We start from the raw sequence: 12,664 nt of genomic DNA, 5'->3' as shown, positions 1-12,664 counted from the left end.
TATATAGCCGATACTCATATAAAAGTGAGATCCACGAAGCCACAAGACACTTCCCTTACGTGCGTGGGAAACATAACAGTACACTTCTGTGCTGCAAACGCTGTCCTGCTGTGACACTCGCGGCGAAGTCACGAAACACTGCCACGGAAAACGTAACAGTACACTGCACTGTGTGCTACAGCCGCTGCTGCGTGCTCTATAGATTAATGGATGTGAGATGCAGTCAACCTGAAGGGGTCCTTGCCTTGTTTCCGTTATTAAGCAGTCCACCCGCCCTGTGCTGCTTTGCATTTCGGTTGGCACAATTTTAAACAGAACCAAATGGCAGATGACAGCTGGCAGGAAATGCGGAATAACCGGGTGTTAGAGAGTTGCAAATAAAAGGACAAGAAAAAAAATGTGCAATCGTGTTTAATATAGCTAATAGACGTAAAGGATGGTTAAAGGCATATAACAATAATCAACGACAATCATAACAAACCAAACGTCCGTCATGCAACGTATAGGGAAATAGGAAGGTTTTAAAAAAAACTATATCGTACAAAGTTCGACTTCTGGAAACATCTCTGTTTGCCCAGCAGTTTCCACGTCCGATGGCAGCGGGGCAATGGTGTGCTTCATGCGGTAAAGCATCACAATGACCAAGGCGAGGAGAAACAACAGCAAACACACAAAAAGTCCCAGGTACGCAGTGAGACTCGGCAGTTTTACGCTCGGACGACCCAACACAACCACGGTGGTGGTCAGATACTCGTCGGCGGTAGTGTTGGAGGGGAACTTGGTGTAGATCTCAGGTGTCGGGGTGAGGAAGTTCCTCCAGATGATCCTGTCGTTCAGCATCTTCAGAAGTCCTCATTTAACGCCTGGCTTCGCCCGCACCGAGGATCTGACGGATCGATTCCCCAACTGAGCTCGCCTTCCCTTATCTAAATCAAACAACTTCGACAGCTGAGAAAATCACAATTTCATTGCCCGGAATATCTTCCTTTGTCCGACAAAAAGTCTGTGGAGATGTGTGAGGAGATTGAGGATGCGGTGATGCCGCGCCGCCTACATGTGCTGCGTGGGGCTGAAGTCTTTCTCGCTGCTGTCTGAGCTCCGTGCCGATGGTTTCTTTATTTAGCTGCACATCGCTAGCCTCGAAGGGGGTGAAAACCCCGGCATCGGAGGACCTTCCAGTCGATATCTTCACGATGCTTCCCGACATTCCATGTATAAAATCGGGAGGCTATCGACGTTTCCCCGTTAGTATGCGCTCCCAGCCTGTCCCACCCTCGAGGCGTTAAACAAATCCTGGATATCACAGACGCACAACACACGCAAAATATGAATATGGTCCAAGTCTCCCCTATTGGCGGGAAGATATTTGTCTAAATATACGTGTTCAGTTTACATAAACACAAATATGAGCTATACCAAGTATGTAATTTGTAGAACTAATTGGGCCACCTCTCGTGTCACTCCCAGTAAGATGCGTCACCAGATCTGCTTCCTCATGCCATGTGATTTATTTAACACCTATATTTTTATACTCTAAGTGTCTTGGCGCGCGCACTGCGAACAACTGCAACACCGCTGGCTGTTTGAAAACATCTTATTACCATTTTGTAAATATATATTTTAATGTTTATCCCATCGGCCTATATACAAAACAGTATATAAACGATTATAAATGGTAATACATAAAAAGCCATGTGAAAAAAAAAAATCATTTAGTTGTCTTAGTTAATTTATATTAATACACATGTCTAGAGAGATAAAGATGTTTTGGTTATGTTTTCTGAGAAGTTTGGTATATGCTGGGTAAAAATGACCTGCACATTGACGAAAAGGTAAAAATTTGTACCTTTGCTTGTCACTGGGGCTGTACCCTTTTAATCGGACATTTTATGGTACAGAAACGGACTCTGATGAACATCCAAAAAGTACAGGCGGCATTATTGCACCATCAATGGTACAGAAATGTTCCTTATAAACCTTTTCTGTACCTTAAAAGGTACAATTGCTTGCAGCTAGGAGTACAATTGGCAGACCCTTGAGGGTACAACCCCAATGATAAGCAAAGGTAGACGTTTTCACCTTTTTTATGAGAGTGTGCTGCTTTACAGTGTAGTTGTCACTATAGTCTTCAGCGGCGCCTCGTGACCTCGTTTGTCAGCGTTTTATTATTTCTTCCTATGTGCGTTGGAAGGTCTCAATCCATTCAGCGAAAGCCAAAAGCTTGGGTCGTACTACTTCTTTGTATACCATTCTGCCGTTTCAGTTTTCCCACAATATCTTTACATTGGTTGTTCCTTTCTTTTTAATTTCTTTTCATGTAGAAAAACCGTACAGTAAGATGACAGCCGCGCTTCAAGCGAATAAAAGATTACTCAGGGCACTGGAAGCAGCCCTCCAGAAGATCTTCATTTTCATGTTTCTTTGTATTGTTATAAGTATTGCGGAGCTGGAAGGAGTCATGTATATTCTCAAGAATGCAAAACTTCATGTAGCATTTTATCGGCTTCTTGCGGTCCTTAGCGCAGTTTAAAACGCAAGTCTGTTGCCCATGCAGTTTAACTATACCGAGGGGATGTGTAACACCCCGGAGTCATTTCCTTTTGTTTTCTCCGTTGTATGACTCTAACGAGCCTCACCGGTCCCTTGTTTAACCCTGCCTCTCGTTTCAGCCCCCGTGTGGATGATCCCAGGTGTCTCCCGTTTGCGCCCTCATCTGTGACGTATTTAAGTGCCTCCCCGTCCTAAGTTCCCCAGTCCGGTCGTTATATATTGTTAGATGTGTAACGGTGTTGCCCGCGTGTACTGCCCAGTTTGCCCTGTATTTCATTCTTCATACCACCGTTTTGATCCTCCGTGGTCTCTTTCATTTTGTGCTGTTTATAGTTTTATTAAAGTCCCTTTTGATTACCCCTTCGGCTCCGTCTTTTCTCGCGACGAGACAGGATGCGCGTTCACATGGAGATTGGCGTTATCATTCGGCACGTCGATGGCCGTCTCAGCTTTACGGAAATGAATCGAGATAAACTGGGGGAAATGCCAACACAAAGAGAGAATCTGTCACTTATTATTTTCTCTTAGTTCTGATTTTCCTCATACGTCCCTGGCTGTCATTGATATTGTTTTGTTTTCCAGCGGTGGGGTGGCCAGTGTGTAATTGCATGAACCCCTTGCAAACGCAGAGGACGCGCCAGCAACCTTTAAACCTTCATGTCCACATGTGACCCTATTGCTCAGCAGTGTAATTATTTTTTAGTTTTTTACAAGACCTGTGAGACGGCCTTGTCAATTCAGGAGAGAAATAACCTCTGGTGACCTTCAATTTCAGCGAAGTCCTCACAACATCATCTGTGCCGCCAATAGCCTACCGCCAAGCTCCGCTCCACAGATTAGCATAATCACTTAGTCACAGCAAACTGACAGCGGAAGATACAAATGTTTAGGTGATAGTCCAGGGTGTTATTTCACTGACATTCTCCTGGTCGATCAGATAAAAAGTTGGATAAGATTAAATTTGCAGAGGATAACAGTGTTTGTTTGTTTTCCATTCTTGGTGAAGTTCTGCTACATGGCCAACAGGGGCAGTCTTCTGTATTAACGAAAATTAATTACCAAAATTTATACAGGTTTTCGCGTTCTCATTTATGACCGTGGGCTAAAACGGTTACCAAGTTTTTTAATAATGAGTAGAAAGTACGTAAAATATCTAATGAATGGTTTCTAAAATACACAGTGCAAGAATTTATAAATTTGGGTTCCGTCAAAAAAAAAAACACTTCCATGAATTTTATACAGAATTACAATGCACTATATACAAATTTTATAGGTTTTTAATGCTTGATTTGGTTCTGTCTTGCAAGTGCACTTTTAAACCGTTTTCCCACACACTGTCCTCACCGGCCGTTCAGGTGCATTCTGCCTTGGTTGTGCAAAGTTCGTATTTTGAGGGTCGAAGCACCTGCATGGGACCTCGGTGCGAAAACCAATAGACTGGAGAACAGAAGATAATGAAAAGTGTTCCCCTTATTGATGTTCGGCGTGGGAGTTTGGAAGCTGCAAAGAAAACTAGCGCAATAGTGCCACTGATATAGCAGAATATGTATTCCCGCGTGCATGTATTCCGTTGTTTACAAGTGCGCGCGCCATGAATGCATTTCTGTGTACTTATTAGTATGTCTTTCTCGGGCGCTCTCTATCTCTCTGTGGGTGGGTTTTTCTAGATAACATTTGGGGACCAAAATGTCCTCAAATTGTGGAAAAAACTTGAAACTTTCTTTGAAATTTTTGGGGACATTTTTTCAGGTTCCTATTTGGATAATCTCAATTTTATTAAAAATCAGTGAATGCAATCAAAAAAGTGAAAATGCCAAAAGTTTTGTATTTTATTTATGGTTAAGGTTGGAGCTGGGTAGGGGGGCTTAAGGGTTTGATTAATATTAGGGTATTTCCCATAGAAATTAATGGAAGGTCTCCATTTTGATATGTACGACAACGTGTGTGTGTGTGTGTGTGTGTGTGTGTGTGTGTTTGTGTGTATGGCGGGTGTCTTTGGGGGTGGGGAGGGGGTGCTGAGACAAATGACTTAGCGGGTTGGTTTTGTGCCTGTTCAATATTGTTACGCCGGCAAATAGATTATGCTTACCAGACCTTAAATATTAGACGAAGGTGTGCTTTTCAGAATCAAATACGTGCTTTTTTCCCAACACAATCTTTGCATGGATCCGATACCTAATGTACGGTGACGCATTAGGTTACCATATTCTATAGGGCTGAGCAGAACCTTTACGTTTTCACGCTTCTATCGGAAAGTCAATACGGACGTCAATAATGTGATGCGGAGTGAACTGGCCCCAGAGTTTTGTCCAAGTTAATCGGATCTTTGAAATCCAGGTGTCGTTGCTTGTGGACACCATCCGATCTGATAAAAGCATAAATAAGGGCATATTGCTTTATAAACGAGGTGGCTGTTTTTTTTTTTTGACGTAGTATATATACAGAACAAGCATTTAGATGTAATCATTTATTACCGTTCCTCTGCAAATCTGTCCGTAAACGAGTTAATCTGACAGAAGTGAAAATAATATGCTACACGTTCTGAGCAGACTTCTGTTACCATCTGTGAAATGTGGCTACACAGCACCAATCTACTGTTTAGGCAAAATACCGGCACATAATCAAAAAGCATAACTTCAGATGTTTCAAGGACTTCCAGACCCCGCGTGTTTCACTTCCAGTTCAATCTGCAGTGTCTTCGTGCGAGCTCATTTTACTGAAACGTTACATATTTAGGTCACAGTGTCTTTCTTCTACAAAAATGGCTGTCAGATTTGAATTTGTCCCAGTTGGTCCCTCTTCACTCCCACGACTAAATAGACTCTCAGAAAAAAACGGTAAAAACTTTGCTTGTCACTGGGGCTGTATCCCTGTTATTGTACCTTTTAAGGTACAGAAGCGGAAAATACCAAAGGTACAAACAGCATTAATGTACCATCAATGGTACAGAAATGTTCCTTGGAGTCCATGTCTGTACCGTGAAAGGTACATTAGCCTACAGCTAAGGCTACAATTGGGAGACTCTTGTGGGTACAGCCCCAGTGACAAGCAACAGTACATTTTTAACCCGTTTTATGTGTATTACCGCGATTATTGAATTTAGCGACCATTATGTTCTGTGTGTGTGCACTATAACACTCTATAAATGTTAAAGTACAGGTTTAAATATTTACATCCCAAACATTTTAGAAAGACCACAAGCTAACGCACATCGATTCCCCATCCGTTTACAGCATCGTGTAACTTGCCTTTGATCCCACAGGGGGGAGGAGGACCCAGGGCAAGTCTCTCTGGGTGCTTTGCTGTCCTGCGTTTATTTCCCTTGCTGACATTTAAAGAAGCAGCAGCCAAATGGATAATGTTTGTTCAAAGACGTACCTGTTAGTTCTAAAGGTCACGAACGCCTGTTTCACTTAGTCTCGAGCTTTGTGATTAATAATGTTCAGTTAACCGCCGAATCATTGGAAATCACTGGGCACAAAGGGCGACTAAGCAGTAAGTAACGGTCATGCGTTTCAGAACGTACTTTGGAGTATTTTGGACAGAACACCGGCTCATCCCAGGAGAAAACGGAGGCTATAGACTGGCAGGCGTCTCAGCACATCGTTTATGTCCTTGCTTTCTAAATTATCATCTGGCTGTTTGTTGTGGTTTCGTGTTGTTAATTAATGCCACTGGCATTAAGGTCAAATCCGTTCCAAGCGCTGACCTATAATGCCGCAAGTTTATTGATGATTATTCGGTTGTTTCAATACAGGATTCACCCGATTAATCGACATCGTCCGAGAGAGATTAATTTTCAAGTAAATACTGGCTCGCCTTTTCTGTGCTTTGATTTTTTTTTATTAGAAAAAAAGACATTTCGCTGTATTAGAGTGTTACATGATACTCGCTATAGTACTGAGACAATCAAAGCGTGGACAAACCTCCTTTTTCTTGCAGGGTCCTATTGGCGGCGCACAGAAACTTCTCCTCCCGGCGCTCGGAGGATGCTCCTGCACCGCGCTCAGTCCGGCCTCATGTCACCGTGCCACCCAGCTCAACTTTAAGAGCAGAGGACCGGTCCGATTTAAGTCTTTTCCCAAACTACCGAAAAGAGGGAGTTTTTTTTCACTCTTTCTAATCTGAACATGTCGGCAGAGGAGGCGTACGTGGCGCGCCCGTTCAGGTTGATCGCGCTGTTTTGCGCTTTCCTCGCCCTGTGTCTGGACGCCGTGGCTCTCTGGAGCCCCTCCTGGGTGACCGCCGAGAGCTTCTCGCTGTCGCTGTGGGAGTCCTGCAGGAGAGCCGCGTCCGCCTGGCGCTGCACCTCCACGCTCAGATCCGGTAAAGCGCTCATCTCCAAATCGCACACCTCACTCCTAGTTAATATTGCTCTAGATAATACCTTATTGACCAGACTTCAGTCTGGTTGTTGCAATTCCCTTATAGCTGATTCCTTTTATTGTTGCACTGGATTCGAAAATTAGCCTGTGTAGCCTAGGTGTTACCATGAGATTGTCAGTAATATGCAGATTATTTACGTGTCAGCTTCAGTTAGTCATCGAACAAACTTTTGTTTTTCTTGCATAAAGGTTTGCTAAAGATTTACTCGGTTACAGAAGACGCTAAACCTGTTTTATTTAATATACCTTTGATCTAATGGTTTTGTGGATTTTAGTATTTCGTTCTAAAGCGAATTAACCAGTTCTAGCGTGAATTAACCCGCAAAGAAGTCCAACAGCGATATTTCTAGCGTCTTTCTTGTTTCGCAGCTTCTGCTTCGACGATGTCCCGATTTGCACGGGGTCCTGAATTCCCACAAACACCGATCCAGTTTCATACTTAATCGGATCAGCGCTCAGTTGCGTCAAACGCGATGCCGATCCTGCGTGTTTACAAACGAGAACCGGGAGGGATTAAGCTTTCCACCGGATTTAATTTATGGAATTTGAGATTAAACGGAGTGCTGCCTTTATGTACGAGGAACTAAGCATTTATCCTGTTTACCCCCAAACAACTGTCCGAGTCCTCAATGGAGCTTATAAATAGTGTCACACTCACCAGCTGCATTTTTTTATGTTAAATTATAACGTAATCAGAACAGACATTGCTGTTGAACAGAATGACGGCACTGTCCTGATGTGACGACATAGAGTCACATGTCCTCGTTTAATATGGAATGAGGACGGGGCTGCCCCTCAGTTTCATCCAGTGGAGTTCCCTTGCCATTCATTGGGACAGGGGACTGCCCCCCACCAAGGGAATCAGGTAGATGAGGTCTAGTGGAGTCTCTGAAAGCCCCCAGACTACCATTACCCACAGAGGGAGCGTCTCCCTTCCCACTGTCCTTTCTGTTCTCTGTGTCACCTCCTCAGGTTTTGTCTACCTGTTTCCCTTGGGGAAGGGGTGTGACCTCCTGGGTGTATCCTGGGAAAGGGGGGGGAGGTGTGTAAGGAATCCTGTCCAGGGACGACTTTCCGCTCTCATGGTGTCCAATGAAAGGGCAAATAATAGACTCATTCAGCAAAACAATGGCGGGGTGGGGTGAGGTGGGCGGCTGGGGGTTCAGTGGCTGTAGAATGTTCAGGAACATCGAGGCCAACCAGCAATTGCCTTTGAAAGAACCCCCCCTCACCCCCCACCCCCCACCCCACCTGAAATAAATGAGAGGACCAGCCATGCTGCATGAGAGAAATGGAGCAGGGAGGAGGGGGATCATTACCGTGGAGAGTCACCTGGCCAGGAGCGCTGGGAGGCAGCCCGGAGCCATTAGACTACCAAGTGAGTCGGAACGGGGGCTCCGGGTGGGGGGGGGGGTGCAGGGTGTCTGTGAGCTCGGTCCGAGAGGAGCTGGGAGAATCAGACACGGCGTGATTACTATTTTTTATGGAGACAAAGTGCCTGTTTGATTAGCGACACCTGTTTGTCCGGAACCGAAGCCGTTGACGTTGTTGTGCGGCATCAATCCGCCAGGAGAAAGGAGGTACAGAGGAGGGTCGATAGCTGAGCCTTAGAGACGGGATGCTGCGCGTTTCAGGAAGGTCTGATACACAGCGATCATGGAGACCAGCGTGGAACGAGGTTCTCTGACCGAGAGCTATATATATCGCCGGGTCGCCGATCGTGGGCATTTAAGTGCCGTCGCTGGTGTAACGAAGGTGGTCAGCGTGGCTGTGACTTCATGTTGTCCGCATGTTCTTTCGCAGACTGGCAGGTGGCCACCCTGGTGCTGCTCCTGGCGGCATCTGCGATGACCCTGTCGGCCTTCATCGTCGCCCTGATCTCGCTGTGTCGGGGCACTCGCAGGAAGTGCTGTCGCACGGCGGCCGTCTTCCTCTTCACCGCAGGCAAGGCCTCTGCCCGTTATCTTTGTCTTTAGTTCTCTTCATGCTCCTTGAGCTTGCCAACATTCCTGCACAGTGTCACCGCAGCCCTGGTCTCCAGCTTCATTGTGCCAGGCTTAATGAGCACGGCGTACCTTCTCCTGAGGGGTTAGAGACAGAGCCAACGGATCTGCTGAGGTGTGGAAAGCAGATGTCTTACAAGGAGCGTGACGTCTGACACGAGCAAAGGGTCTGCTGTCCTAAGCTGCCATCACATCAGCATGGCTTCTCGTTCTGCATATTAATTGAAGTGTCACTTAATGAAAGACCCTAATTACCTGTCGTAGGAGGGTCAGACAAGGCTCACTGAGTGCTGACAATTATGCTGGTCACTTTTCCCCTTGGCGGCATGGTGGTGCAGTGGTTAGCACTGTTGCCTCACACCTCTGGGACCCGGGTTCAAGTCTCTGCCTGGGTCACGTGTGTGGAGTTTGCATGTTCTCCCCATGTCGTCGTGGGGTTTCCTCCGGGTACTCCGGTTTCCCCCCCACAGTCCAAAAACATGCTGAGGCTAATTGGAGTTGCTCGATTGCCCATAGGTGTGCATGTGCGAGTGAATGGTGTGTGAGTGTGCCCTGCGATGGGCTGCCCCCCCATCCTGGGTTGTTCCCAGCCTCCTGCCCATTGCTTCCGGGATAGGCTCCGGACCCCCCGCGACCCAGTAGGATAAGCGGTTTGGAAAAAGGATGGTTGGACTTTTCCCCTCTACAGAGTGAAGGAATTAGTGTCTCGGTGTAACTCTGCTGAGGCCGTAGCTGAAATTGAGTTGCTAACAATTCATAATGCCCCGATCTTGAGTCAATTGACAGCTCACTTTACTCCTTGGGAATAGTTTAACGTTGCCCTTGTTGTCTGGTCACGCCGAAGATGACGGGTGACCAATCGCCCCAGAGCGAATGGCATCCCCACTGAAAGGCAGGTGCCGATTCTTCCTTCAAGGTGTTTCGGTGTGGAAGCAGTATCTTGTTTCGCTCTCTCCCCCGAGAGATTCGCTTCTGCCGTGTAACTTTCCCGCATCTCCTCCCGCCCAGTACAGCTCGAGAGACAGATGCAAATCCTGGTAGCTTAAATGAGCCGGACATCAAGAAATCACACTCGGCCTCGCTTTAGTTACTCCGAAGTGTTTTACTTTCATGTTGGATCTGATGCAGGATGGGAGGTTCGGAAATTGGTTTGAATTTAGGATTTTTGCTTCGCTTTTTTTGTGGCTGGTCGTCTTTCCACCTGCCGTCAGCCGTGGCTTTACCAGTGTACGTACATCGGCGGCAAGTGACTCACTGCTAGTCAGTGACGTGTGCTGATCCCACCGGCGCGTGGCAGACCGGGCCAGTTAAAAAGTGCTGACAGGCTGGAAGAGACAAAATTTCTTTTGAAACCTGGGCGAAGGAATGGCATGTTCCTGTTGACCGACTCGCATTCCTGTGCATCAGCTGTATCCATGGTTATACTGAAAAATATTATGAGTTTATCTGTCTATCACATTCAGGCTGATCGCGCTGTTTTGCAGCGAAATGTCTTTCGCGTGTCTGACTGACAGCTGCCTGGTATGTGTTTCTTTACACCGGGAAGACAGATGGCAGTGAGGATAGCCCCCCCCCCCTGCACTTCTGAGGGGGGCTGTAACGCCTGCTGATGTGTGAAAATTCTGCGTTGACTTTGGGGGGGGGGAAGGGAGGGGTACACACACTGCTCTGCAGGGGGGCAAAAGGCTCACCTGGTATTTTCATCCTAGGATTCGCAGTCTCAGGGCGTGATTCACATTATGACGCATTTTACAGATGCGACTATAAGCAGATTGCCTTTTTTTAAAATCTTTTCCACACCTTTTCTCTGCTGGCCAGCTGATTGCCCTGAGTTCGGTGTGGCTCCTTCACAGGCACTGTGGAATTGTTATGAACTAAACAATACTGCACAACTGTGAATGGCAACTGCTGATGGCTAAGGACAGTTAATCTGATTGGAGGGTGTTTGGGGGGCATGCCTAAGAAGGGTTGACTTGATTGGAGGGTGGTCGGGGGAATACTGAAAAAGGATTGATCTGATTGGAGCGTAACTGGGGGGGGTATCTACAGTTCAGGTGGCCACTCTAAATACACTTTCTAAACTAGAGTTGCTATTTGCGGTAATCTGTGACCCCACCCTCCCCATTCCCCCTCCACAGTGGTCCTCCAAGCCTGCGCGCTGGTCCTGTACCCCATCAAGTTCATCGACGGCTCGGTCCTGCAAACCTACCACGAGTTCAACTGGGGCTACGGGGTGGCCTGGGGGGCCACCGTCTTCATGCTGGGAGGCGGCGTCCTCTTCTGCGTCCGGCTGGGCGCGTACGAGGCCCCCCTTTACTGAGCCGTACTGTATGCGGCCGCACCCGTGTCATTTCACCTCCCTTTTCAACCGAAGGATTGGGCCGGTCTGCTCACTATTCTTAGCTATGGTGAGTGGCTGCCCAGTGCACAGGACAGAGGATGAGGACCAGAGAGACTCTGGAGCTGGGTTTGCCCCCCTCCCCCCCCGAGATGCTGCTGGAGGGACTGAAGGCCGAGATGAAGAGCCAGGACGTTCCTGTAATCCCATCAGCAACAAGCGGCGTTTCTGTTCTGCTATATTTTTTCATTAATGTCTTAGCTGACGTAGCAAATTCTGATATTTTCAGCCTTTTCCCTTCATCTCCAGCACCTGCTGTCAGTGTTTCTGTAGCGGCGGCGGGCAGATGGAAGGATGTGTGCGAACGACAGCCATTCATTTCTGTCACACGCCCTGCGAATGACAATAAAATGTTCAGATGCTGTGTGCGTGTGAGTGTATTTTTCTGCAGGGATTTTATTTCAGTGTATGTCATATTTCTTCTGTAAGTAGATCTTCCAGCAATCCCCCAGCTGCTCTCCAGACTGGTTATTTATTTCACTTATTTATAAAGGAGCTTTTAAGTAAGACAATCCTAACCGAAATTGTAATGCTGCACCGAAGACCTTAAATAGAGCAGATCTGTAGAACGCAGATGATCGACTCAGTCTGACGCTCTGTGAGTTGTTTTAATCCCGGTTTGATTCTGGGTCAGAACCAGAACCGGGGAACGTTTGAGGATCCACCCCTGCTACATCCTGGAGCAGGCCCCCCCACAGGAGGTGAATGCGTGGCTGGGAGAGGATGCATCATGGTGGGGAGAGGGTGAGGCAGCCAACCCCCCAGCACGATGTCCTGCCAGAACCTGCAAGGTGGTCCCGGCTGGTGGAGACGACAGCTCAGTACTGCCGTTTTGGGTCTGATCCGAAATTGGATTTGGCAGATTCCCCACGGCTGGGATTTAATTAGGTCTTTTTTTCTTCCCAGTCTGTCAGGGTGTCGATGTAGATAGAGACGACTTTCTGATTTCTTCAGACAGGATGAGCAGAGAACTAAATAAACCAGATACAGCCCCGTCGGCCCCCAAATCCTGGTGGCTGACACACCCGGACCCCCCCCCCCCCCCCCCCCGCCCTCAGAAAAAGGAGGGCGCGGCCAAATGTACGATGCGTTCTTCTTGAACGTGAACCAGCACTGCAACTGGGTCAGAATGAGACGCGTTCAGGCACGGTTGCAAGTCCCGGGGGGAGGGGGTGGCTTTGCGGGGGCAGGGGGGGCAGGGGCGGGCACTTCTGTGGGGTTCGAATAACTGCTGAGTGGCGAGAAAGCAGCTGAATTTTTACAGAGAGGTTCAGACGTTGGAAACTTCCAGAAATAGTAATGGATGCACAGTGACTGTGCTGCTGGAC

At 47.3% G+C, this 12,664-nt stretch overlaps 1 protein-coding gene across 2 annotated transcripts; it reads left to right on the top strand.

Annotated features, from left to right (window-relative positions):
• The first annotated feature begins 5,869 nt into the window (after positions 1–5,869).
• On the top strand, positions 5,870–11,700 carry LOC125724981 (transmembrane protein 47-like). Of its 2 annotated transcripts, none has more exons than XM_049001485.1 (4): positions 5,870–6,045; positions 6,493–6,876; positions 8,739–8,879; positions 11,077–11,700. In XM_049001485.1, the coding sequence occupies exons 2-4, from the start codon at positions 6,681–6,683 to the stop codon at positions 11,256–11,258; spliced, it is 519 nt and encodes a 172-aa protein (XP_048857442.1). In that variant the 5' UTR covers positions 5,870–6,045; positions 6,493–6,680; the 3' UTR covers positions 11,259–11,700. The 2 variants fall into 2 exon arrangements, with proteins under 2 accessions (XP_048857442.1, XP_048857443.1); XM_049001486.1 differs by lacking the exon at positions 5,870–6,045 and adding an exon at positions 6,181–6,353.
• Positions 11,701–12,664: the final 964 nt, after the last annotated feature.

Source organism: Brienomyrus brachyistius, unplaced genomic scaffold (assembly GCF_023856365.1).
Source record: "Brienomyrus brachyistius isolate T26 unplaced genomic scaffold, BBRACH_0.4 scaffold58, whole genome shotgun sequence".
NCBI lineage: Eukaryota > Metazoa > Chordata > Actinopteri > Osteoglossiformes > Mormyridae > Brienomyrus > Brienomyrus brachyistius.
This window is presented reverse-complemented; position numbering and strand designations above follow the sequence as displayed.